Raw genomic sequence first — 23,486 nt, 5'->3', positions numbered from 1 at the left:
CACTCGCTTTTTTATCATTTTAAAACTAAAAGTCAGCCTTTATCTTTCTAGTGGGGCACATCTGAAATGAACCAAGCCAACTCATTCAGTCAGTCAGTCAATCAATCAATTCTACTTCCATGTGGCCCCATAACCTAAGGGTTCTCTTCTTGGACTCTATGAAAACCTTATTTCAGATCACATTTTGAAACCTAGTGGTTTCCTGAAGGGCCTTCAAGAAACACACAGCAATGCCATTCTTAATTTCTAGGCAGGGCCTACAATCTTTTCATTAGTATTCTCCTAGACAGCCTCCTAAAGCCCTTAATGAAAGGAATTACCAAGCAAAATGAAATAGCACTTTTTCCTATTCTTCTGCCTAAATCTTATATTAGAATTATCCTTATTTTAACAATCACTGTTTTCTTTTCCCCTCCTGGTCCCCTTTTTTCCTTTTGCCTCCGAAAGGAGGAAATCCTTGATGTCAAACTGGGAGAATGAGCATCAAAATGGAAATGTAACACACACTGGAAATTTCATGTATAAGCTAGTGGGATCTGATGACGTGGTAATGGACCCTGATGGGGGTCTTGGGGTTGTGGTGGCCAGCTATCTGAAAATGTTAACCCAGCGCACAGATGCTGTGAAGAAGGGCCGAGTTCATGTTAGCCATGATTAGGAAAGGAATTGAAAATAAAACTGCTCTCCCTGTATCCAAATCTCTAGTGTGACCACCCTTCAAATAGTGGTAAAGCTCTGGTTGCCTCAGCACACAATGGACATTCTAGTATCAGACGGGGAAGAAAACGAAGGCTAAAATAATCCAGCGGCTTTTGGGCAATTCCGCTTGGGAGAAAGGGTGAGGAGGGGGAGACGTGACAGAGGGGTCCAGAGGAATGCATGGAGAGAGTGGCGGGGGAGGCCTTCCTCCACATAGCAGAACCCAAAGGGGTCACGCAGTGAGGCTTGGCTGGTGCAACATTCAGGACATACTGAAGGAATTAAACTAGGGGATGCACTGCCAGAGATGTTGGGATGGCTTTGGGGTGGGGGGGGGGTTGGACAGTTCTTGGGGAAGGGGCCATCCCTGGCTGCTAGTCCCAGAGATCCTGCACTTCACCCTGCTTCACCGGCAGTGCACCGATGTGCACAGCTGATGGGAAATATGGCTGGGGCTGCGCGGCGGCCACCCTGGGGCTTCCCACGGGGAGCTGGGTCACCACTCCGCAGACGGGGTGCCATGCACACACACCCAGGCCCACCCCGTCTCTCGCCCCCGGGTTTCCAAGCGCGCTGCTTTGTGGGGCGGTTGGTGCGCAGGGGCAGCCTCGCTCGCCTCGTGGCCCTCATGCCAGCTCGTGCCTGTGCCGTGCCGTGCCGCCCGCTGCAGGAGCAAGCCTCGTGGGTGTGCCAGTGCGAGGAGGGGCTGGTGCAGAAGCTGGAGCAGGACTTCAAGCTGACCCTGCAGCAGCAGAGCTCCCTGGAACAGTGGGCCGGCTGGCTGGACGGCGTCGTGACCCAGGCCCTGGCGCCCCACGAGGGGGGGCCCGGCTTCCCCAGGGCGGCCCGGCAGTTCCTGCTCAAGTGGTCCTTCTACAGGCAAGCCGTCGCCGCCTTCTCTTCGGGAGGGGCTGTGGGGGCTTTGATGCAGGGCCAGGGGTCCCTGCCCTCCCCTCCCCTGTGCTGCGCTCAGGAGGGGCCTGCCCAGGCACTGGGAAGCCTGCACTGGGCCCCCCAGCCAGCGCAGCCTCCTCTCTGGGTTGCATGGGGTTGTCTGGGGGGCAAACCCCATCCCGGAAACAGGCCCATCGGAAGGAAGGTTGCAGCAAATAAGGAGCCGTACTGGCACAGTGGAAACGGGCGGGAGGGGCTCTTGGCTCACCAGCCCAAGTGTCTCTGGTCAGTCAGAGGGGGAACTGGCCATGCCAAGAGGCAGGCTTCTCGACAGCGAGGAAAGCGGCCTCCGAGCAGCTGCCCTGCTGCGCTTTTCTTCCTGCGGTCTCGGCGCCCCCCCCCCCCGCCCGGGAGTGTGTGCCAGGGCTCACGGGGCCTGCTGGCACACGGGGGGCAACTTTCATGGGGGCTGCAGCTGGGGAGGGATAGGCTCCCCATGAAAAAGCCTCTTCTCTGCATGGAGGTTGAGTTCAAGGGAGGAATGTGAGGATCATCTGGAACAGGGCGGAAAATTTGGAGGAGGACCTCGTTGCTCAGATCAGCCTCTGAGGAGCAGAAATGAGCGGCAGCGCTTCCTTCTGCTTCTTTCCCACTGTGTGTTTTTGTACTGGTGGCTGGTGCCCTTCCAACCCCCAGTACCAAGCTTGGTTTGTGCTCACAAGCTCCATTCTGAAGCAGCTTTGCGTTTTAGCAAGTCACGTCTCTGCATCTCGCCTTGTTGCCTTCCGGGAAGCGAGTCTTGCCACCAGCCAGCCGCAGCTGTTGCTCCCCTGGGCAACCCCACCCCCTTTGCAAGGGCCCCGTGGCGTCAGGGCTCCTGGTGTCTCCCACGCTGCCCCAGGGGCTCCCCCAGGCGGATTCCGCATGGTGCGGACCTCTCACCTTGTGTCCCCCTGGCAGCTCCATGGTGATCCGAGACCTGACTCTGCGCAGTGCGGCCAGCTTTGGCTCCTTTCACCTGATCCGGCTGCTGTACGATGAATACATGTTTTACCTGGTGGAGCACCGTGTGGCCCAAGCCACGGGGGAGACCCCCATTGCCGTGATGGGAGAGGTGAGAGCAGGAGAAGGGGAGGGGTGGCCAGAGGGAGGAAATGCTGGGCTCAGGCGGGGCCCCAGAGCAGCAAGTGCCCAGTGGCAGTTGGGTTTATGGGGGAAGACCCCACCCATTCGGCTTGTTCCCAGCCTAGGCCTGCTGCAGAGGGCCGTACCTGAGTGATAGAGCCCAGCTGCACAGGCAGAAAGTCCTGGCTCGAGCCGCAGCCCCTCCAGGTGGTGATCGAAGCCCCTTCTTGAAAAGCTGAAGAGCCACAGTTACCCAGTGGACTGGATGAGCACAGGTGGGGTGGGAAATATGTGGGGAGGGGGAAGTTCTCAATAATCTAAAAGCCAAATGTAACCCCAACCCCAATTTTCCCTTTCCAGTTCAGCGATCTCACACCCACATCCCCGGCTCACCTGGACAAAGGTATTTGCTTCTTGCCCCCTACTCCATTGTTCCAGAGGGAGGGGCAGTCTCACAGCCTGGGGGCTTCTCTTCCACAGCTGTGACTGGGGTTGATATTTCCCCCCCAGATGACGTCAGTGACTTTGGGAGTGAAACGGAGGCAGATTCCCAGTGTGCCAGCGAGCCCCCCATGAAGCGCGAGCGGGGTGACCCGGCCCCCTCTTTGCAGGAGATCCAGAGTCCTCTGTCCCCCTGAGGGCATGGGAGAAGCAACGTTTGGCTCCGACCCTGAAAGAAGCTAAATTCCAAAGTTTCCGGGATCCCTTCAGCTGGATTTCCGACTCCTCCGCAATATGAGTGCCTCGTAGTTTCCTTTTAATGTTTACTTGTCTCTTTGCAGAAGAGCCGAGTTGGGGCTGGCCTGGCCAGGCTGCACTGAGAAACTAGGCATTCCTCAGAGCCGCTTTCTGTCGCATTCTCTCTCTTTCTTGCCTTACTGACATGTCCAACAGACTGCAGAACTGTCCAAGAACCAGGGCTAGGGGAGCAGTTCCCAGCGGGGGGCATCGGTGAGACCAGCCACCCCCCCCCCAGCTTTCTTTTCAGGTTTTGCCCAGATACCACTGTGATGTGGATCCACTTGATTCTGTGTGGTCTGCCCCTCGACTGTGCCTCATTTGGGAGAGGGGAGGGCAAAGATAGGGCTGCCTGGCACCCTCCCATCCCCCCACACCTCCCTGACTTGCCAAATAAATGTACACTGTGGGCAGAAAGGGTGGTGTGTTTTTCTTGAAACTCCCTTGGTGGACGGTCGTATTCCGGGGGTGGGGGGGTGGCGCACTCGCTTCCCGTGTGCCTTCACCCGCCTCCTCCCACACCCCGCCCCGAACCGCCTTCCCCCCCCCCCCGCCTTCAGTTTAAGTGGGAAGGGACTTCTCCCCACCCCCACTGCAGCTGGGCATCAGTGCTTGCGGGATCAGTGGGACTTCTGAGAACCCCAAGGTCTGCTAGCAAGGGTCAGGTACAGGATGTGGGGAGCATACAGCAGTGGAAGCAGTCTCCCCACCCCGCACAAGTCTGCATTGGATGTTGCGGCAACTGCAGGACTCCAAGGCAAACCTCCCGAAGGCCAGCAGAGCAAACGGCAGCCCATCCCTTGCTCCCATTTCACAGGTGCGGCACACAGAGGCTAAGGACAGGTGGCTGGACAAAGCCAATGTGCAGCCGAGCTGGGCAGGGGCTGCATTTTCAGCATTGGCGGCTATTGTGTACGCAGGTGCAGGTGCGGATCTACTGCCAGCCACCATGTGGTCTCCCAGTAGCTCCCAGTTGGCCTTGCTCTCTCCGCTCCATGCCCTTTAACTGTTCTTGGCCTAGAATTCGAGCGGCGCCAAACATCTGTACTGGAGCTCAGCAAAGCCTGCATCTAGCTCCAAGCTTCAGGTGTTTTTCTTTGCACGTGAGTAGCCACTGTTGCCAGTGGGCACGCTGCTTGCGTGCTCCTTCAAAGTACGTGTCCTCCCCTGATGATTAAAGCTCATTTGCATCATTTTTTAGAAGCCTGCATTTCTCATGTGCGTTTTTCAGACAGACACAGGCTGCTGAACACTTTTCTTTTGCTTTTTTAAATTCATGAATGCTTGGAAGCTTGCAAACTTGAGAATGTACAGACTGCAGCCACAGGTTGCAAATTCAGTGAATCCCAATCAAAACTGAACTGGAACAAAATTCTCATAGAGGCCCACTTGGAAGGAATTACAACCCTCTGAGGTGCCCGTGGCCTCCTCTGCTGGCCATTCTGTAACATGGCAAAGGTTGACGTTAAGGAGGAAATGTTGGGCAGGTTTGCACCTTGTGGGTCTCTGCCATGACCCTGTGAAGCCCTTAGCCCTGCAGAACCGGACTTGCTCCCCAATGTGGAGGGCGCCCACAGACAACTCCCCTGGAACCTACCAGGCTCCCCACCTTTCCCAATTTACATCTGATTTTTTGAAAGAGATGTTTTCATTAAAAGTAACTGGTTGCAAGACTGCCAAGCGGTGCAGTGTTGCCCTTCTGCAACATTCATTTCCAGGGACATCACTGCAGCACCTCCGCAGTGCGTGCATCTCAGCACCATCACTTTGCCTTCTGCAAAACGGGACTTTGTTGTGCCTTGTAGCACCAAACACAGGACTCTCCCTGTCACAGCTCGTCCTTCACTCTTCCAAGTTGGCCAAGTTTTCCATCCTGGAAAAGAAGCCTTTTGTGATGGGCGAAGCCCACCGCAACCATGTGGGGGGCTCTGTGAGGGGCAGCACTGCAGGGAAATTGCCCTGAGCATATCCTTGGTGGCTCAAATCGGGGGCCAGACAGACACACCCTCCCCAGCTGGAGTTCTTATACTGGTGACAGGACAATGCGAAGCAAATTTTTCTGTTGCAGCTCTGAACTCACTTTATCATCCTTAATCAATCACACTCCAGCTGCTCTGTGAGAAATGGTGCCATGTCTACCACACCTTCCCCCAGGCATCTGGGAAGGGAGATGCAAAGTGGGGGCTGGGGGGCAGCAAGCCCTCCACAGCTGTGGGTGGACTGGGCTCAGCCAGCGGACCCGGGGAGGGGGGGGGAGCTGCAGCTCCCCCCAGTGGGGACCGTCTGTGTAGTAACTCATTCTCAGACAAGGCTTCCTCCTGCTGCTGCTCTGCTTGAGTCACTGCTTGCAGGCAACTTTGGAGCAATAGGCATGCCCAGGGCAAGGATGTGAAGGCAGGCAACTGTTACTCCTTCACCATGCAGAGATTATGATTTGGGGATGGGGGGAACCAAAGGCATTGGGCTGTTAGCAAATGCAGTGCAGGCTAGTTTTCTGGAGGAGCCACATTCAGAACTGGCAGGACTCGGGCAGATGCCAGGGGGCCACCAGGCCTGGCTTAGGATGTTCTGAAGTCAGCAAGGAGAGACATGCTAATCCAGCTGCACCACTTACCCAAACGGGTGAACGATCCCCCCATGGCAACACCTACCCCCCACTCACAAAAAAGGAAAAAACTGGTGCAGACTTCAGATTTCTAAAAACCTTGTGTATGTTTTTAATAGACAAGAAGGTCTAACCAGCCTTGCTTCTGCTTCAGGTCCACTCTCACCGATACACCAGTCAGACTGCTGGGAGAGTGGGTTCCACCTCCCGAGCTTCCCCATCGCCCCTCTGTGCTGGTGCCAGATTTGGCTTGCCAGTTGTGGGTTTTGCTTTCCTGGAAGCCGCAATGCCGCTCCGCCTTTTCTGCTGCAGCTCCAACTGGCACTCGTGTTTGGGGGCGGGCTGGGAACTCAGCACCTCCCATCGTGTGTCCTCCCCAAAAGCATTCACGTCATAGAGATAATCCAGGCTTGTCACTGCGTTGAGGATCTCGGGGACGCTGTAGTCGAAAGACAGGAGCTCATCCGGCAGGTTGAGGGACCGGATGTCGCTGGAGGAGTCCTCGCTGGAGAAGCCGGCGTCGTGCAGAGTGTCGTGCTGGTGCCCGTGGGGACCGCCGCTGCTCAGGTCATCCAGGGACACTTCCGTGTCAGAGTTCGCCGGAGAGCAGTCAAAGAGTTTCATGGCATCTTCCAAAAGGACCTTGTCAGGGAGGCTGAAGGGCTCCTCCGGGTCTTCCAGCAACGCGCTTTCGCTGGTGAGCAGGCACTCCAGGTCTGCACTGTCCCCTGTGCCTGTTGTTACCTCTGTGCCAGGCATACCAAGGCTTTCAGGTGGGACACTGGGGCCCGGAGAGGTCGCTACAAAATCTTGGCTCCCTTCGCTGTCCTTAAATCTGCCATCTTCTGCTGGAAAGTCCTTGAACACTTGGAAGGCCAAATCCGGGCAGGGGTCCAGCTGCCCTTTGGGCTGTTCATAAGCAACGACAACCGGGCTACCAGGCGACTCCTTTGCGGGGGGTCCAGGAATCGTGATTGGCAGCGCATGGTCCCCGCTTGGCACCTGGCCTTCGGCGGAGAGACGGGGCACGTCCGCAAACAGGGAACTGTGGACTGGGTGGCCGATGAGGCTGACACGGTCCATCAGGTTGCCCCCTGCAGGAGCCTCGGTCTTGAAAAAGGGCAGAACAAACGGGGGGTTGCTGGCAACGTGTTGGTACGGGGGGTAAGGAACAGGCTGGACGGGGCCCTTGAGGTACTTCTGGCCATCCAGAAGATACGTGCTTTGTGGGCCTGGCCCGCTGGAGACTTTGTACACCGAAGGCTGGACAAAATTGGCTGTTGCCCACTCGATGCGGTAGATCCTGGGGTCGAAGAAACAGCCACACGGAGCCATGTGGAATCCTGGGAGGAGGAGAGAGGCATGAGCTGCAGAAGGGATTCCGCTGGGGGACTGCAGGTGTGCCAGGCGTGGTCTGCATCCCATCCGGAACGCGGTCCGCTTCGAACAGCAGCAGCCAACCCTTGGCACACCTTCCTTTGCTTGGTGGGGAAGGGACTCTGACTAAGTGCTCCACCGTTGGGGGCGGGGGATGTCCCTGCATGCACTTAAGCAGGTCAAGGGAAAGACAAGTCAAGGGCCCTGAGAGGTTGCTTTCTAGGTGCAAGCTGTTTGAGGCTTTTCTGTGCACAAGCCATTCTCATGCCATGAATGACCCAGTAATAGCCACATCTGAGATGGCAAGTGGGAAAGATCCTGGAACTGCTGTAGCTCACGAGTAGAGTCCTGGCTTGCATTATCAGCAAGATCAATCCATGGCTGAAGCAAGAGCTCCTCCCTCAGCCCAAATGGGTGCAGGGAACCTTACTTAGCATGGGGGCAAATCTAGCCACCTGACACTCGGGGCTTCAAGTTACAAGAAGCTGTCCTTGTGTGCTTGCTTTGCTGCTCTGTATCTTTTGCCCTAGAAAGATGCCTTTCTTATATTAGGGCTCAGTAAGGGAGAGACCCAAGAGTGCCTGGGGGCGCAGCCTGAACTTGAAGGAGCTGTCCATGGTACTTAGCAAATTTTGGAATCAAGTTCAAATAGCTGGAGGAAGATGCTAGTGGAACAAGCAAGGTGCAAGCCAGTCTCAGGCTCACAGCCTTGCCTACCTGAAGGGGTTGTTAGGAGGATTAAAATGGATGTCCATGCTGAAAATACTTTGGAACATTCTGTAATATTCTGGAGTAGAAGTTGATAACAGTATGAATCGAGCTTGATTGCTCACAGTTGGAGAAATGCAGAAGCAATTCCAGATCCAACAGGTCCGATGATAACAGTTAATCTCCTGTAGTCAAGTCTTTAGCTCTGAGAAGAGTGGCAGCATGAAGCTGCAAATCAAAGCTTGGGGACTTTTTTCCAGTTGCCCCCCCCCCCAGATTTCCCCCTGAACTGCAAGCCTCACTCCCCAGCAGCGATACACTGATGCAGTGCAAAGTGTTTCGGGGTTGAGTGAGGGCTTGGACTCTGGATGGTGATGAGGAGACTGTGTGTCCTGGCTAAAGGTGGAGGGAAAATGGAGAGAGCTGGTTTGTGCCCTTGGGTGGTCAGGCATTTCTCTCAAGAGCTGGGGAAAGAAACTCTGGAAAGCTCAAGCTGGTGCTGCTCCCTTTCTCCCCTTCATCCAATGTTGGGTGTCCCCAACATCCCAACTGGTTCTTTGGCACATGTGGCAGCATACAAGTGCACCAAAACTTACAAACTTGCACACGGAGGTTCAGTGGCAAGTGTAGAGGTGCCATTTCCACAACCACGACCCCAGGCAGAGTCCAGAAAAGGCAGGCTGCTGGGCAAGCCATCTCAGCAGGCCCGTTGTAGCCACTGGCCACTTGTCCAGCAAAGAGCTCAGGGGTGATCACGCTGCCTCAAAGGAATCTCTTGGCCCAAAAGGCGGGGCCCTGCATCCCTGCGGGCTTTCATCACGCTGCTTGCGCCACGTGGACACTGGTCAAGAGGCACCTCGGACACACGGGAGCCCACGTCACACCCCCCACCGCCCCTCAGGCTGCTGCCCATGTGCTGTGGGAAAGCCAATCCTGTCCCCAGTTGGGCCCATTCTTCTGCCCCCTGTCCCTCCATGCAGGCCGACCCTCAGCTGCGAACGGGCCATGCGGCGTTACCTGCTGGGGGTGCTGCGAAAAGCTCTTTCTCTTGGTTGGGGGGCTGGTACAAGGCAGGCGTCCCTGCAATGGAAACACAAAGAGAACCCACTCTTGCCAGCCTGTGCTGAGCATGTCCTGGTGGAGGACAGCCCTTGCCCCAGCCTCCTTCGCCAGGCGTCTCCCCCGCGTGCCCTTGCCACTTTGACCGCCACAGATAATACATTTGCCGGCCACCTTGGATCCATGAAAGTGTTTGCCAGGCTGCCGTGGCCTTCCCAAGACTTTCGCTGCTCGGTGAAAGGGCCCCCGGACAGAGGAAGGCTGCTTGTTGGAACATCTCAATGACTGTCTTCTGTGTTTCCTTGCCAGTGGCTGCCTGCGCGCTGCTGTGAGGAGACAGCCCTGGGTTCCAATCCTGTCCACAGGAGACATCCCTGGAAGGCACGCCCCTTTCTCAGGCCACTCCTTTTTTCTGGTTGGGAGCAAGAGGGGTGGCAGGCAGGGGGAAGTCCTCCCACGGGGTACCAACTGCATCTCAGGTGCGGGTTCAGGTTTGAGTGGTGAGGAATGTCTCAGTGAGCCTGGGGAGCAGGTTTGGCTCAAGGGGTTGGGATGGAGGCCAAGTGATCAGCCAGCGCCTCACCTCACCAGGCAGATCCTGGGAATGGGCTGGACATACAGCTGTGGGAGGGACTGCAGGGGACAAGGAACTCCTTGACGCAGGCCGACCACCCTCTTTGAGCCGAATCCCTGGCATGGTGCCCACAGAGGTGAGAGACCCAACTGGATGAGCAGCATGCCAAGAGGATGCCAGTCGGCAGGCCCACAGGGAGCCCCTCCCACAGGATGGGGGCTCAGGTGCCAAACTGCAAGGAGAGCTCCTGGAAGTAATCACTAGATTGGGTGCAACAAAGCACTCTGGGCATGCTCAGAGATTTGGTCTGGGTGATTTGTACTAGAGGCAATAAAGAACAGCTGCAAAGAAAACAGTCTGTGGCTGGTATTTGTTTGAAGGAGAAAGCACGGCCCCCACATTTCCTGCTTCTGTGCAGTTTTTCTCCCTTCCAGGAAGATGGAATGTGTCCCTCCAGGTTCTGGGACTCGTGGCAAGAGCTTCAAGCTATGACGGGGGGTGATCCTGAGTGCCTGGCCCGCCCACTGCAAGAGTGCAGCTCCAGAGGCAGCTTCACAATCACATCCAGCCCTCGGCATGGAAGAGGTCCAACGCCCTTCGCTCTTTTGTGTTCTCTGCATTTGTGCATGATGGTGCAAGGTGTTTTCAAACAGCTCAGTGGCTGGCACAATGCACCGTGTGGAATTCCCTCTGCTCTTGTTTGAAGAGGAGCGAAAGAACAGAACATTGTCCCATTGGCATCATTCCATGGGAGGAAAGCCTCTCGAAAGCACTCCGTGCACAAGGTGGAAAAGGGTCCTGACTGGACACCCAGCTTGTCTCTCATGAGAAGGGAAGGGAGGTGGGCAGAAATGGAGCACCTGCAGTCAAAGGATGGGCCCAACTCACCCACCCTCCCTTGCAGCAGGGACCAGGAAGCTGAAGTGGGAGGATGTGGCGTGGACACGTGTGTGCCATTTCATACAACCGGGAGTTGCAGTGGGAAGCACAGAAGCAAGGTGGCAAACTCCGGCCCCGACCTGGTGGACTTTCCCTGCAGTGGGGGACAACTTCAGCTGCAGCACAGTTGTGAGCAGCTGCACCCCGAGGGATCATTTCAGGCTAATGCCAAAGGAAACCCTCGACCGGCTTCTGTGCTGTCCTACCTACGGAGGCAAGGTTCTCTGGAAGGACGAAAGCTGAGAAGGGTAGATTTGGCTGGCCCTCCGGTCGTTCTAAAGGCCTGGTGGGGTATGTCTCATGCTGTGGGTAAAAGATTTTGGGTTGCTGCATAGTCCCTCTGTGGCACTGAAGTGCAGTCTGCCCATGTGGCGGACGCCCTTTGTGGGAAAGGGTGGGGGAGGTGTATCCATGGGGATTGACTCCCGGAGCCGTTGCCATGGGGCCAAAGCATTCTGTTGTGCTGGTTACTTGGGAATGCGTTCTGGCTCAGCACACAGAAGTTCTGAGAACCTGGCAGAGGCGCCACAGAGGGCGGGAGGTGTGGTACCTGATGCGTGCTGAGGCGCAGGGCTGTGCACAGGGATCCTGGTGCTGCCCGCTTCCTGCTCGACTCCCCTGTGCCATCTGAGCCCACAGCAGTCCCCAGGGTACGGGGACCATGGCAGGCGGCCTTCCCCAGGATTGATGCAACAGCCCCATTGCAGAGCAAAGTCCCCTCTTGCTGTAAGGCCAAGTGTTAGGAGCACTAAAGGCCCGTTTGCGAGGCCCGAGACCTGCTCCTGGCCGGGCAGGGATAAAACCCGCTAGAATGGCTGGGGAGACAGATGAAGCCCCTGAGGGCATTTTCTCTGTGGGGTACTCTGCAGGCAGCTCAAAATCGGCCTCTCCACCCCCTGGTGCAAAACAGCACCCTGGAGGGGGGGCACACACAGGTGGGGGTGAGTGTGTTACTGGATTCATCCAGGCAACAGCCAGAGCAAGCCCAGGGGGACCCCAGACCCCAAGTCAAAAGGAGCCTGAGACAAGACTTAGAGCCAAAAAGTTTTATTCTAGTGCACTTTAGAATAAACAGAGACAGAGAGGCTTCCCAAACCAGAGTCTCAAAGTACCGAAAACCAACATTATATACCCTATGTCACAGGTATGATGTCCAGAAACATGCTAGATACATTCATATATTGTTAATTGGCACCTTTTGTTATTTCTTTGAAGGAATCCTTTATCTTCCCAAGGACTTCCTCAACATACGTCCACTCATAATCTTGCCACCATTCACACCAGCCTTGTGTGCTGTAATTCATAATGCATCTTGCAACTTGCACTGAGATTCCGAGTGGTTCCAGGCACCATGGCTTCTCCGCATTTGCCTCTCCTTTGAGATTCCTCTGCCTTGTCACAGGAGTTCACATGGGGTCACCGCTCCTCCTCTCTCCCCTCCCTCCTGGACAGGAAAAGCAACATGGCTGCCATGCTTTCGCTACGTGCCCTTCCATAGGCTTGCTTCTACTGGGGATTTTGGGGGTGCTGAAATTGGGAACAAGCATGTCAGACTGGGCCCTGGGAGACTCAGGTTCTAGTCGCCACTTGCCCAGGACAGGTGAGGGTAACATGGAGTGGAAGCCACTTGAGAGTCCTCGTGAGAGATAAAAGGACAAGATAAAAATGCAATGCAACAATAAATAATCATATGGAAATGGATGCAAAGGATCTAATCTAAGAGAGAGGCAACGTCACAAACAGTGGGGTCAGCAGTGCCGGTGTTGTGAATGAAGGTTTGTCTGCCATTTCAGCCCTGCCCTTTGGCCCTTGGGATGTGGGAAGTTCAGCACGCCCCGACGTCTGTTCCCTGCCCAGCCTCCCTCGCACGACTGCTGGGAGCAGGAAATGGAAGAGGGACCACATAAAATGCCACCAGGGGTTCTTTGCAAGCCAGCTGCAATCTAAGGACATCAGGGATGGAGCCAACATGAAACCATGTTCCATGGCGACTCTTCAAAGTATGTTGAGGCCTGTACGTCTTTTCTGTATCAGTTAAGCAGCTCCAGATTCCAACCAGGCTCAGGCTCTGCTTGCTACATTTTCAACAGCACAGATCCTATCAAGGGGACCTTTTCCACTAAGTATCTGTTTAAAGAAATAAGACACCAAGCAACATGCCCACAAAAAAGCCTCATGGCGCAATGAGCTCCTTACTCCCGCTTTGGAGCAGGGAAGATGCACTGACTTGAGCAAACCTGTCAGGGTGGGCAAGGGATGGGGAGTCCCCCAAAAATTCAGAATCCTTCCAGAGAAGGAGCAAAGGCGAGGCATTTGAGTCCCCTCCCCGCCCCCATGCTGTGCTTTGTTTTCTTTCTCTCTCTCTCGCTGCTCTCCTTTCTAGGGGAGACAATTACGTGTGCACTCCCCTCCATGTGCAGAGGCATGTCTGTGGAGCCCAAACCTGATCTGCCCACGTTTGCTTTGTCCTCTGGCTGCATGTCTGCAGTTGGAGGGGGAAAGGCAGGTTTGCTCCTCTGGGACCTGGAGGGAGCCTCCAAGGCAGGCCTTGTGCACCCCTTCCTCTGCCCTTGCACAGGAGGGAATCCAGCTCTCTCAGCCCCTGTGGTGTCTTGCAGGGAGCCCAGGATTCCAGCCACCAAAGACCAGGAAAGCACCAATGGTCAGTTTTAATGTGTTCCAAAACAACTCTGAACAAACGAGTTGTCCATTTTGCGTGTTTGCCTTTATGAAAAACTAGAATCACCCCATAGCCTGCCAATGCACACATGTGCCACAAAATAGCTGTAGTTACCAGCAATCTAGAAAAATTTTCTGAAACAAAATTGCTGCTCTGTTCAGACACTGCTGTGCAAACTGGAATGAAGCAGCACACTTCCAAAAGGACCCCACCCCTCACCCAAAAACCCCACTTTGGAGCATTGCATTTTGAGAAACTTGGCATAGAGAGGGTCCCTGGAGAGCACAGATGTAGGGCAACCATATTTTAAAGGTGAGCTTTTGCATGCGTGTGTTTGCGATGTGTCATAAGATCCAGGCTTGAGGAGCAGAACAGACTTTGGGTGGGTGAAAATCTGCAAAGCAGAGGCAGCCAAGTGGTGCTGCCTCGTCCTGTCCCATAAATATCTGCATTGATTAAATACTTCAGTGCCAGGGTCAGTGCAGAATTGCCCTGGTGAAGCCAGCGGGGGCTGGCACATCTATGGCTTCTGGAGCGAGAGGTATGGCAACGTCACGGGGCTGCTTGCACAGGGCCAGTGCACTATCTGGGGCTGGGTGCCTGGCGCACGGAACAGGACGTCGAAGTAGATGACCAGCGTGATGCAGTGCTGCACACTGATTGCAATGAAGATGTGCCTGTGGGGAGAACAGAACACATGGCTGGGTGCAGCGTGAGTGGCATTGTGCGAGACAGAAATGCCCACCACTGTCGCAAGAGTGGCAACAAAAACTTTAAGGTGTTTCTTCAGGTTATACATTTGATTTGTTTTAAATTTGGTTTTAAGTTTTGTACTGTAAACTTTTTGTGATGTTTTAATATTATGTGTCTTTTCAGATTCGGAGAATCCTTTCTGGACTAGTAGGCAGTATATAAATTCAAAAATTAAAAAAAATAATTAAATTCTGCAATATCCTTCTTGTGAACTGGCCAGAGAGCTTTGGCGATTGGGTGGTATAAAAATTAAATAACAACAACAACATCATGGCCAGAGTTGGCTTCTCTCCATGTCTCCTTCCTCCAGTTCTGAGTTCACATCATTCTGAACTCAGTGAAGGGTTCCTTTTTTATTTTTCATGCATGCATTCATTCATTCATTCATTCATTCATATCCTGCCTTTTTTCCATCCATGGAACTTGAGGCAGCTTCCATAATCCTCTCTGTCCCCTTCCTTTTCATCCGCACAACAACCCTGCAAGGTGGGTGGGACTGAGAGGCACCAAGGCTGCCCAGTGCTCCTCCTTGGAGTCCCCCAGTGAGTGGGGACTGGGACCCCAACCTCCCAAGTCCCAGTCCAGTTTTCTAACCTCCGCACCACACCAGCTCTTCACGCCTGAAGAGTCTTTCAAATCTTAATTTCCAATGGCCCCAAGTCTGCAAATTTTGCATACAGCTTTTTCCAAACAGCTCTTGCCGTACACATGGGTTTTTACACAGTATTGCCTAATTATTTGGTAAGCAATGTTCCAAATTGAGCACATTTTTGAGATGGTATGCATGTTTGCCATTTTTGTCCTTCCTCCCAGACAGCCATCTGTGTAGGGCACTGCTTTGTCAGGAGATGTCCCCTGCAAAATTTGGACACATAAGATTTTTGAGGGGGGGCTCAGCTCACGCGGCATTTTGGGAATGGAAAATCAGGCACGTTTGTGTTAAAATGTGGGCTGAACATCCTGCTCCCCCGTGCCTGAGCCCCACGCACTCTCCTCCTCAAGGATCCAGCCTCTGCACTGGCTGCGACAGAGGGAGGAACTCCAGTGCGAAGCTTGCTTGGGCCCACCTGAATCCTCTGCTTGTCCCGGGGCCTGTGGAGCCATCCCCAGCAGCAGGCCTCCACCCTCATCTTGGCAGGAAAAAGGAAAGGGCTGGCACATTGGACACCTGGGAGAATCCTCCCTCTTGCTTGTGGCCCGGTAAATTCTGACTTGTAGGTTAAATGGAAGAAGATCTGGTCTTTGTTTGGGCAAGGACGGCTAAAATGGGTGCTGGGGTGCAGTCTGTGCATCCTCTGCCGTGTGCTGCTTGGCCTTCCCTCCCATTCTATCCCCTGCTTTGAAAAGCCGCCCTTCGCTGCTCCTGCTTGTGCTCTAAATCGCACACTTCACACTGCTCCCTCCCAGGCATCCTGCAGCTCACCTCCTCTGCTTTGTCTCGTTGTTGGATTGGACTGGCAGCTGCTGGCCCCCTCAAGCTCCCACCTCATTTCTGCCCATTCTGGGGCCCCGTTGGAGCATAAAGGTGCTGTCCATGGTGTTGAAGTGTATCCCCAACACAGGATTGAGAACCTTCAGCCTACAATCTGGAGTGGATGTGTTGCCCCCTGTCATGGCAGCCAGCAGACTCCGCTAGGACAGCCCCTGCAACATCAGGCCAGCGAGGGGGCAAAGCCAGGCCTTTGGGCACCCTCAAAGTCTCCACTCTCTCCCCTCTGACCATCAGTTGTTCGGAAGTTTCCCAGCTTTGGTGCATTCCTGCCTCCCGCTCTCTGAATGCTGACTTCCTGGGAAAGAGGTTCCACATCCCTCTCGGAACTGCTAGCCCTTCTTACAGCAATGCAAACCTTGAACCAGCATTTCCATGAAACCCCTCTCTCTCTCTCTCTCTCTCTCTCTCTCTCTCTCTCTCTCTCTCTCTCTCTCTCACACACACACACACACACACACACTCTCTCTCTCTCTCTCTCTCTCTCTCTCTCTCTCTCTCTCTCTCTCTCATTTTTTCTTACCACAGACTGTGAAAGTAGGTGAAGTTGATCTTCTGGCAGAATCCACATAGAAGCTTGTCCACCAGCCAGCAGCTGATAGCAATGCCCCACAATATTGCCATGCTCACAGCCAAATGATGCACCCGTGGATTGTTACAGCTGAGGAAGAGGCCAAGAGTAAACTCAGAAGAGAACAGCTGCTGTTTTCCTGAATGAGTTCCTGTTCTGGGTTGTCCTTCCCAGCCTCTGCACCCAGATTGTGCCTACGCCAGAGCAGGATCCCTGTGTGTGTGTGTGGGGTGGGTGCTTTCCTTGGACCCTTCCAGAGAGCATGCACTGATACCCGCCACTGACCCATCCAGAACTTCCACTGAGATAGAAAAAGAACTCTGAGGAGGGGCGATGCCTTGGTCTGCTCCCAGGCCACCCAAAAAGTGTGGCTCCTCTCCTGAATCTCTGTTAGTGCTGCGGAAACCGCCACACCTGTCTGGGAGGCCGCAAGCCTGGAGCAAGTCAATGGCTCCCTCGCCCAGCTGCATGGGCTCAGACTAGCGATGTCTGGGGGGCTAAGCGGCTCTCGTGTGGACAGGGATCCTCATCCGTCACAGTGCTTCTTCTGAGCTTAACAGGAGTTCTCCACCCCAAAAACAGGCTTGCCACCGTGCTGGGAACGCCTCGCATTCCACTGCCCTCGCTTTGCCAGCCAGCCATGCTCCAGGCAAGGGGCTGCTTGTCCTTTTCCGCCAGAGCACAAGCCCAGAGCAGCCGCCCCTCCTCCACCAGCTCACCACTCATGCACAAAGATGTCCCAGACACCTGTGGTGCCTGGAGGAGCTCAACAGCCGGCGGGGGTGAATGAAGCCGCACTCTTACCCTCGGAGCTCCAGGTACGTCATGTAGAAGAGGTGCAGAGCAATGCAGTTCAGCAAATATGCGTTGAAAACTGGTTTAACGAAGGACAAGAAGGTGCACAGAATGGTCATGACGGCCAGCAGCCACAGGAATTGCTCCCTACAGGTGGTGATGGGGAATGAGCAGAGTTCTCTTTACTTATTTATTTGAGTTCTACCCTGCCTGCCTCCTTCCAAGGAACCCTGCGAGGTAAGGCTGGGCAAGTCAGTGACTGGCCCAGAGTCACCCAGCTGGCTGCTGGGCTGAGCAAGGGCTAGAGCTCGGATCCCTGAGCCCCATCTGGCGCCAGGGGTCAGACTAGATGGCCCGGGAGATCCCTTCTGACTCGCTCTGTTTCTATGTTTCTGTGCTTTTAACCAGGACACCACTCAGGCTGCCTTTCAAAGACACTTTTCAAAGCAGTGCGGCTTCCAGAAATGGGGCAGCACAGGACAGAGAGACAACTTTGGAGTCTGGCCTCGGCAGACATTGTTGCAGGTGGGCCAAACCGGGGCTCAGTTCCTTTGTGTCAGCCCAGTGGGACAATTGGTGGCCGGTCCTGGGCCATGGCAAGGGGGTCAGAGTGAAACAACAGGAGGGCCAGATTTGCGCTCACCAGCGCTGCCCTACAGGATTACAGATATCGTGCAATGTTGAAAGCGGGCACCTTGAAGGAATGAAGAGCAGGGCCTGTCGAAGGGAAACTGCTGGTAGATCTGGATACTTTCCCCCCTTTCAGTCAAGCAGCTTCATCAGGTTTTCAGTACCACATTAGAAACCTGTGAAACCTGCTTGGCCAGGGGATCAAAGGATGTTATGGAGGACCCTCCTCTCCCAGCCTGGGAACAAGGCAAAGTAGGCACTCCGCTGTTCCAGCCCCTGGGATTTCCCAAAGCGACCGATGCACCCCACCCCCCGCCCCTCTACCAACCTGGAGAAATCTCCCCTAGAGAGAAGGTGGCAATGCGTGTGCACACGCGTCTGCTTCAGTCCTCCTCTGGCCCCCGGGGGCACTTGTGACCACCCCTCTGCACGGCCATCCGCCTGGGTGCATCTCCCCCTCTCCCCCTCTCTCTCCAGAGCATCTCCCTCTGCCTCTGCCAGCCTGTCACTTGCACGGCTCTCGATCCCTGATGTCCCTTCCTGCCTTGTGCATCGGCCTCTCCATGTGTCCGCCCTGGATTTTGGCCCCAGAGGCCTCCCTTCCACCTGCCCCCCCAACAAGAAGCGGCTCTGCCGGCTCCCACCTGTTCTTGATAAATCCAGGGAAGTAGCGGGGCGGGAACCAGCAGCCGTAGCACACGCTCAGCCCCCACAGGATGGAGAGCTCGTCCAGCAGCTGGCCCACGTAGCTGAGCGTCATGTGGAAATAGATGGAGAACAGGCCTGCCGCGGAAGAGGAACATGGGCTGAGCGGGCGCCAGCAGACCCTGCCCTGCGTCCATGGCCTAAAGTTCAGGCTCCAACCCTGAGTGCAGACACAGTGCAACCAACACTGGAGCAAGGGTTCCTCTGGTCATCGGTCTGCACAGATCCCTTGCTCACCACTTTTCGTCCTAAGAGTCCCTGCCCCTCCACAAAGCAGTTTATAATTATTCCAGTGAAAGACAAGAAGGTCTCTGGGCATGTGCAAAGCACTTTCCCCACATGACATCCCTCCTCACCCACTGCAAGGACCTCACTTGCACCCAGAGTTTGGGGCAAGGGCTTCCCACCCTTGGCACCCACTGGCACAAATGCTACAATGGAAGGTCCTAGACCTCACCAAGGCCAGCATGCCAAAGGTGTGCGAGGGCTACAGTGGCCACCTCACTGCCAGGGGGAGGCCCCCTGTGGCAGTCTCCCTAGTAAGCGGTCCTCCAGACATGTCTGACTACAACTCCCATCATCCAGCTTGCCATGCTAGGTACAGATGTTGGAAGCAGCAGCCCATGTGTCTTGGCTGCCCATGCCAACTGGGTTGGCAACAGCTCTTTCTGGGCTTGTTTTTTCCCTTCCAATACACATTCCAACCCTTGGGATGAAAGTGGTCCGAGATGCACTTCTGACAGTGTTTCAGCATGCGCTGCAGAGAGGGGCAGGGCTGGTTGTTTTGTATAGGGTTTCCCCATGTCTCTAATCTCCTTAAATCTCCTTGAATTTTACCCCATCAAAGCCTGTCCGTGGAGGTATCTTTGGAAGGAAAGCCAACAGCATCTTCTGTAGGGGCTGAACTTGCCTCTATCCCATCACGGAAATGCTTTCACACTCATCCCTGTCAAGGCCAGACCATCCTTCCAGTGTCCTTGATGCACCTGAAGGGCAGGAGCCGACCATGCTGGAATTTGGGGGAGGCCGCACACCCGAAGAGACACAAAAAGCCTGCCAATTCCCCCTCAACCTACCAATGAGCATCTGCATAACAGAGAAACATCGGAGAGGCTCTGGACGGTAATTCACATAGTCGACGTTCAGCTTCAGTATCACAGGGGACAGGATGAAAAATATAATGCTGCTGTACTGGGAAACAACAGAGAACAAGAGAGGTGCTGGCACCAAGGTGCAGCATAACCGTGCGGCGTAATTATCAGCAGGGCTGCTCAGTGGAGTTCGCGTCGGGAAGGCTCAGGCTTGAAAATGCTCGCTTTTAGCCATCGCTTTCTGGAGACACCCTTTCAGGTACAGTGGTATCTTGGCTCGCAAACTTAATCCGTTCCAGGACTCCAGTCGCAACCCAATGTGGTCGTGAGCCAAGTCAAATTTCCCCATTAGGTTCAATGTAAATGAGGTTAATCCATTCTGCAACTACTTTTTTTTAATCAGAAAAATGTGAAGAAGTCCAAACATGTCAAACGGATGTTGGAAATGCAAACATAAACTGGGTACCTTTTATCATATGTGGTGGACCTATGATAAGGCAAAAAAAAATACTGGGCTAAAATACACAAATGGCTTGAGGGAATGTTAGAAAAACGTCTAATATTTAAACCTGAAGTTTTCTTATTAGGCATTGTACCTGATGATGTTGGTAATCAAGCAATGTATTTGACTCTACATGTAACTACTGTGGCGAGGATCGCATTTGCCCAACACTGGAAGAGTGAAGAGCCACCTACCGACGAACTGATTCTAAAAACGATCTTGGACTGTGTGGAAATGGACAGATTGACTTTGTCTCTGAAGCAGAAAGAAGATACAGACTTCTATCAAACCTGGGACTCCTTTTACTATTGGCTAGAGAAACGGGGCTAAGCATAGACTTAAATATGTTTATGGATTACTATAAAAAGTATGGGGGGATGACCCAGACGCATTTGATGATTGATGATTTTTAGTTGTTGTTTTTTTTGGTTTGGTACTTATTAAGAATAAACTTATTCAAAAAAAATGTGAAGAAGAAAACTGTGAAGAAGCAAAGTAACAAAGAACAACAAAGATCGTGGCCATCTGCCCTCCCTGCACCAGCAGCACGACCGTGATTGCAACCACGCCCGCAATTGCACCTGTCTAGCATGCTCGGGGGAGATGGGCAACATCGCAGGCATGCTTGGCGGGGGGAGACAGGTGAAATTGTGCTTGTGGCTGGGGGGAGACGGGCGCGATCGCAGTTGCACTCATGCAGGAAAGACAGGCGCGATCTTGGCCATCTCCCCCCGCGCCCCACAGCACAATTGCAGCCATCTCCCCCCCCCCCGCCCCCGAGCACAACCACAATTGTTGGGGGCGGGGGGAAGAAGGCTGTGATTGCAGTAGCCACCCAATGCGGAGTTTGCAACCTGAGTCAAAATTTTTATGAAATGTTTGTTTGCCACCCAATTTGGTCATGAACCAAGGCATTTGTGAGCTGAGCTACCACTGTAAATGAAAGCGCCTGGCAAGATAAAGTCCAAAATCTTAGCAAGAAGTGATTTTGCTAGAATTGTCATTACTAAAGTTTAAGCACTGTTTCCTGCTGCAAAGGCCTCAGTGCCATCTGGCTGCTTCTGAGGGCCTTCTGGTTTTATCTAGGGGTCCACAGCATTCTTCAGCATCCTCCAAACCTCGGTGCTCAGACTCTGACTGCGGAGACCCTGCCCTGGCCCTCTTGTAGCTGGCGACCACATCACAAGCGACCAGCCTGCGCGGGTGAGATTCCAGCCTCTTGCATGCAAGGATGGTGCCAGGCATCTGAGAGATCCCAGGCATGGGCCCATAAGACAAATAATTAAGCATTAGCATAAAAACCACAAGCTGGTACCCACGCCACGGTCTCTGTGTGCACCCTTAAAAGACCTTCTGTCCCTTATTTGTAAAAGGAGACTTCTAGGCAAGAGGGAGGATGACACACGATTTCAGAAAAATCCTCCGGCAGGAAGATGAAGGGCCCCGAAGTGGGAGAGGAAGTCAGGGCCCAAAGGCCCTTTAATCCAGGGACGTTCTCTCTTTCAGCACATGCCCCTGCAGAACCAGGCTGGTGGGGCAGAGGCTGGGGCTCCCAGTGGGTTTCCTCCCATCCCCACTGCAGCTGGCCAGTCCTCCAGAACTGAGGGCGGAGTATGGCAGGCGGCTGAACCCGGAGGCATGGACGGCACCGGAGTTTTACAGCTAGTTTCGCTCTTCTTTGATCCCAAGACCTGCCGCTGGCAGGACACCAGTTGGCGGGAACGGGGCTGAACTGGTAAGTCTACTTCAGTGCTGCGCCATGGGGGCAATCCCGCCTCACCGAGCCAGGAGGGGAACACTGCCCCCACGCCTCGCAGTATTTCCCATTATCTCCTGCCCTCCAGGTCCCAAACCAGCTCTGGAATTTGCACGACCCGAAGTAGCCATGCCTCAGTTGCACCAGTCGGCAAGGACATGGTGGTGCAAGGAATCTGCACAGGATTCAGATTCCTAGCAAATCTGGTGTGGTTCCCGAGGAGGCTGTCCTTTTCTCCCAAGCTGTGCAGATTCCACGGATTTGCAGACATTTTTAAAAACCATTTTTTTGCTGGTGGAGAGGGGACTCTCTGCCTCAGGAAGTGATGACTAAGGGAGAGTGTTCCTCTGGGCATGTGCAGAGTACTCAATTTTAGTGAAAGACTAGTCTGAACAAGAACTTCCTCCTAACCCATCCTCAAGTCTTGACTTGTTATTTCTAACAACCGCTACTGTTTGCCAACATCAGGGAGTTTTAGAAGAAAACAGTGCCTCTGACCTTGTGCAGAGTTCCCTCACTGACTGCAATCTGGGCTTAAGCTGAATCAGTGAAATCTGCCCCAGATTCTGAGACAACACCAGCATTCTGCCCCATGCAACTCTTCCCCATCAGGTCCCACTGAGTTCCATGGGGTTTCTTCCCAAAAAGGTGTTCAAGCCCTCTAAATCTTCATTTTTATTGGTTCAGTCATGCTGAAAAGCGTTTCTTTAGGCCTGAAAGGGGCTTGGATGCCTGGACTCCACAGGAGCCCATGTTGCACCTCTGATCTGGTGGGAGGCAGAGCTGGCGGGGAACTGTAGAGCTCAGGTCTCCAAAGCGCTGCCCAGTTCCCTCTTCCTCCTGAATGTCTTGCTCTGATTTCTTAAGATTTTTTAAAAACATGGAGTTATTATTTTTCATTGGAAGCTGGTGCACCTCCAACTAAGGCACCATTTTTATTTGTTGTGCTTCTATCCCTACTTTCTCCCATGGCGACCTCAAAGGCTGGATGCGGCCCCAGGGGTCTCCCCTCCCTGCTCAGGCCAACCCTGGAGCATCTTTGCTTCAACTTTACTGCAGCCCCGAAGGGCGGACCCACGCTTGAGAGCGCAGCTCCTTTCCTTGGGGCAGGAGAGGCTCAGCAGATCGCCAAGCCTCTCCCCATGGAAGCCATTTTGTGAGAGCACCCACGGCACCCTCTCAGTACCCCAGATGTGCCCCAAGCCCAGAACAACTGGGGGCCCGAGGCATGGCACCGCCACCTCTTCATGATGCTTTGGGTGCACAAAAGCGTTTCCCCTGCTACACTATCTCTTGTTTGCAGAATGGCTGGCGTGGCTTATTGATTCTGGTGGCCACGAGCCAAATTTTGTCACTACCAAACAGGGTAAGCAGCTTTACCGTATTGTAATATTCAGCAATGTTCTCCGAATGCTCAAAGTTCCTTTCGCACCAGTCCACCTCAGCACTCTGGTATGCAAATATACTTGGCATCCTGGCGACACTTTCCCCACCAAAGCTGCAAAAACGCAGAGAGAGAAATGGTCTTTTAAGGCTTTTGGCATTTCTATGAGAACACATGAGGCAAACCTGCCTATCAGGATTTTCCACATCTTTTGCAGTGCGATGCAATACACACTCTTGTGCCAGGTTCTCTCACAGCTGGCCAGTCTGCCTGAAGTATGCGGATTGCACACTGCCAAGGAGGTCTGTGTTGACCGAAAGCCTGCCAGTTCCTTGGCCAGCCAAAGCAGTCTTGGGAAACCCTCTGTGTCCCTGAGGGGAACATGGGCTGGGACACATGGTAGGCAAGCATC

General features: G+C 54.0%; 3 protein-coding genes across 11 annotated transcripts in view; 1 reads left to right on the top strand and 2 right to left on the bottom strand.

Moving 5' to 3' along the window:
* The window catches only part of RFX2 (regulatory factor X2), a 51,720-nt gene extending 47,851 nt beyond the window's left edge, over window positions 1–3,869 (top strand). For all 9 annotated transcript variants that reach the window (XM_044419048.1, XM_044419050.1, XM_044419047.1 and 6 more), the window contains 4 exons: window positions 1,370–1,578; window positions 2,554–2,707; window positions 3,079–3,121; window positions 3,229–3,869. In XM_044419048.1, coding sequence (XP_044274983.1) covers window positions 1,370–1,578; window positions 2,554–2,707; window positions 3,079–3,121; window positions 3,229–3,356 — 534 coding nt within the window. In that variant the 3' untranslated portion in view covers window positions 3,357–3,869. The remainder of the gene's footprint in view (window positions 1–1,369; window positions 1,579–2,553; window positions 2,708–3,078; window positions 3,122–3,228) is intronic.
* A 2,369-nt stretch (window positions 3,870–6,238) lies between these two features.
* On the bottom strand, window positions 6,239–11,051 carry PRR22 (proline rich 22). The gene is made up of 3 exons (XM_044419061.1): window positions 10,925–11,051; window positions 9,164–9,226; window positions 6,239–7,404 (listed from the first exon to the last, which is right to left on the bottom strand). The coding sequence occupies exons 1-3, from the start codon at window positions 11,049–11,051 to the stop codon at window positions 6,239–6,241; spliced, it is 1,356 nt and encodes a 451-aa protein (XP_044274996.1).
* A 2,867-nt stretch (window positions 11,052–13,918) lies between these two features.
* Window positions 13,919–23,163, bottom strand: ACER1 (alkaline ceramidase 1). Its single transcript, XM_044419060.1, has 6 exons — window positions 23,071–23,163; window positions 19,418–19,532; window positions 18,281–18,419; window positions 17,016–17,153; window positions 16,164–16,301; window positions 13,919–14,075 (listed from the first exon to the last, which is right to left on the bottom strand). The coding sequence occupies exons 1-6, from the start codon at window positions 23,161–23,163 to the stop codon at window positions 13,919–13,921; spliced, it is 780 nt and encodes a 259-aa protein (XP_044274995.1).
* Between the last annotated feature and the right edge of the window lie 323 nt (window positions 23,164–23,486).

This window comes from Varanus komodoensis, unplaced genomic scaffold (genome assembly GCF_004798865.1).
Source record: "Varanus komodoensis strain SLA01 unplaced genomic scaffold, ASM479886v1 scaffold99, whole genome shotgun sequence".
Classification (NCBI taxonomy): Eukaryota; Metazoa; Chordata; class Lepidosauria; order Squamata; family Varanidae; genus Varanus; species Varanus komodoensis.
Note: the sequence above shows the minus strand (reverse complement) of the source record. Positions and strands in the feature narration are given on the sequence as shown.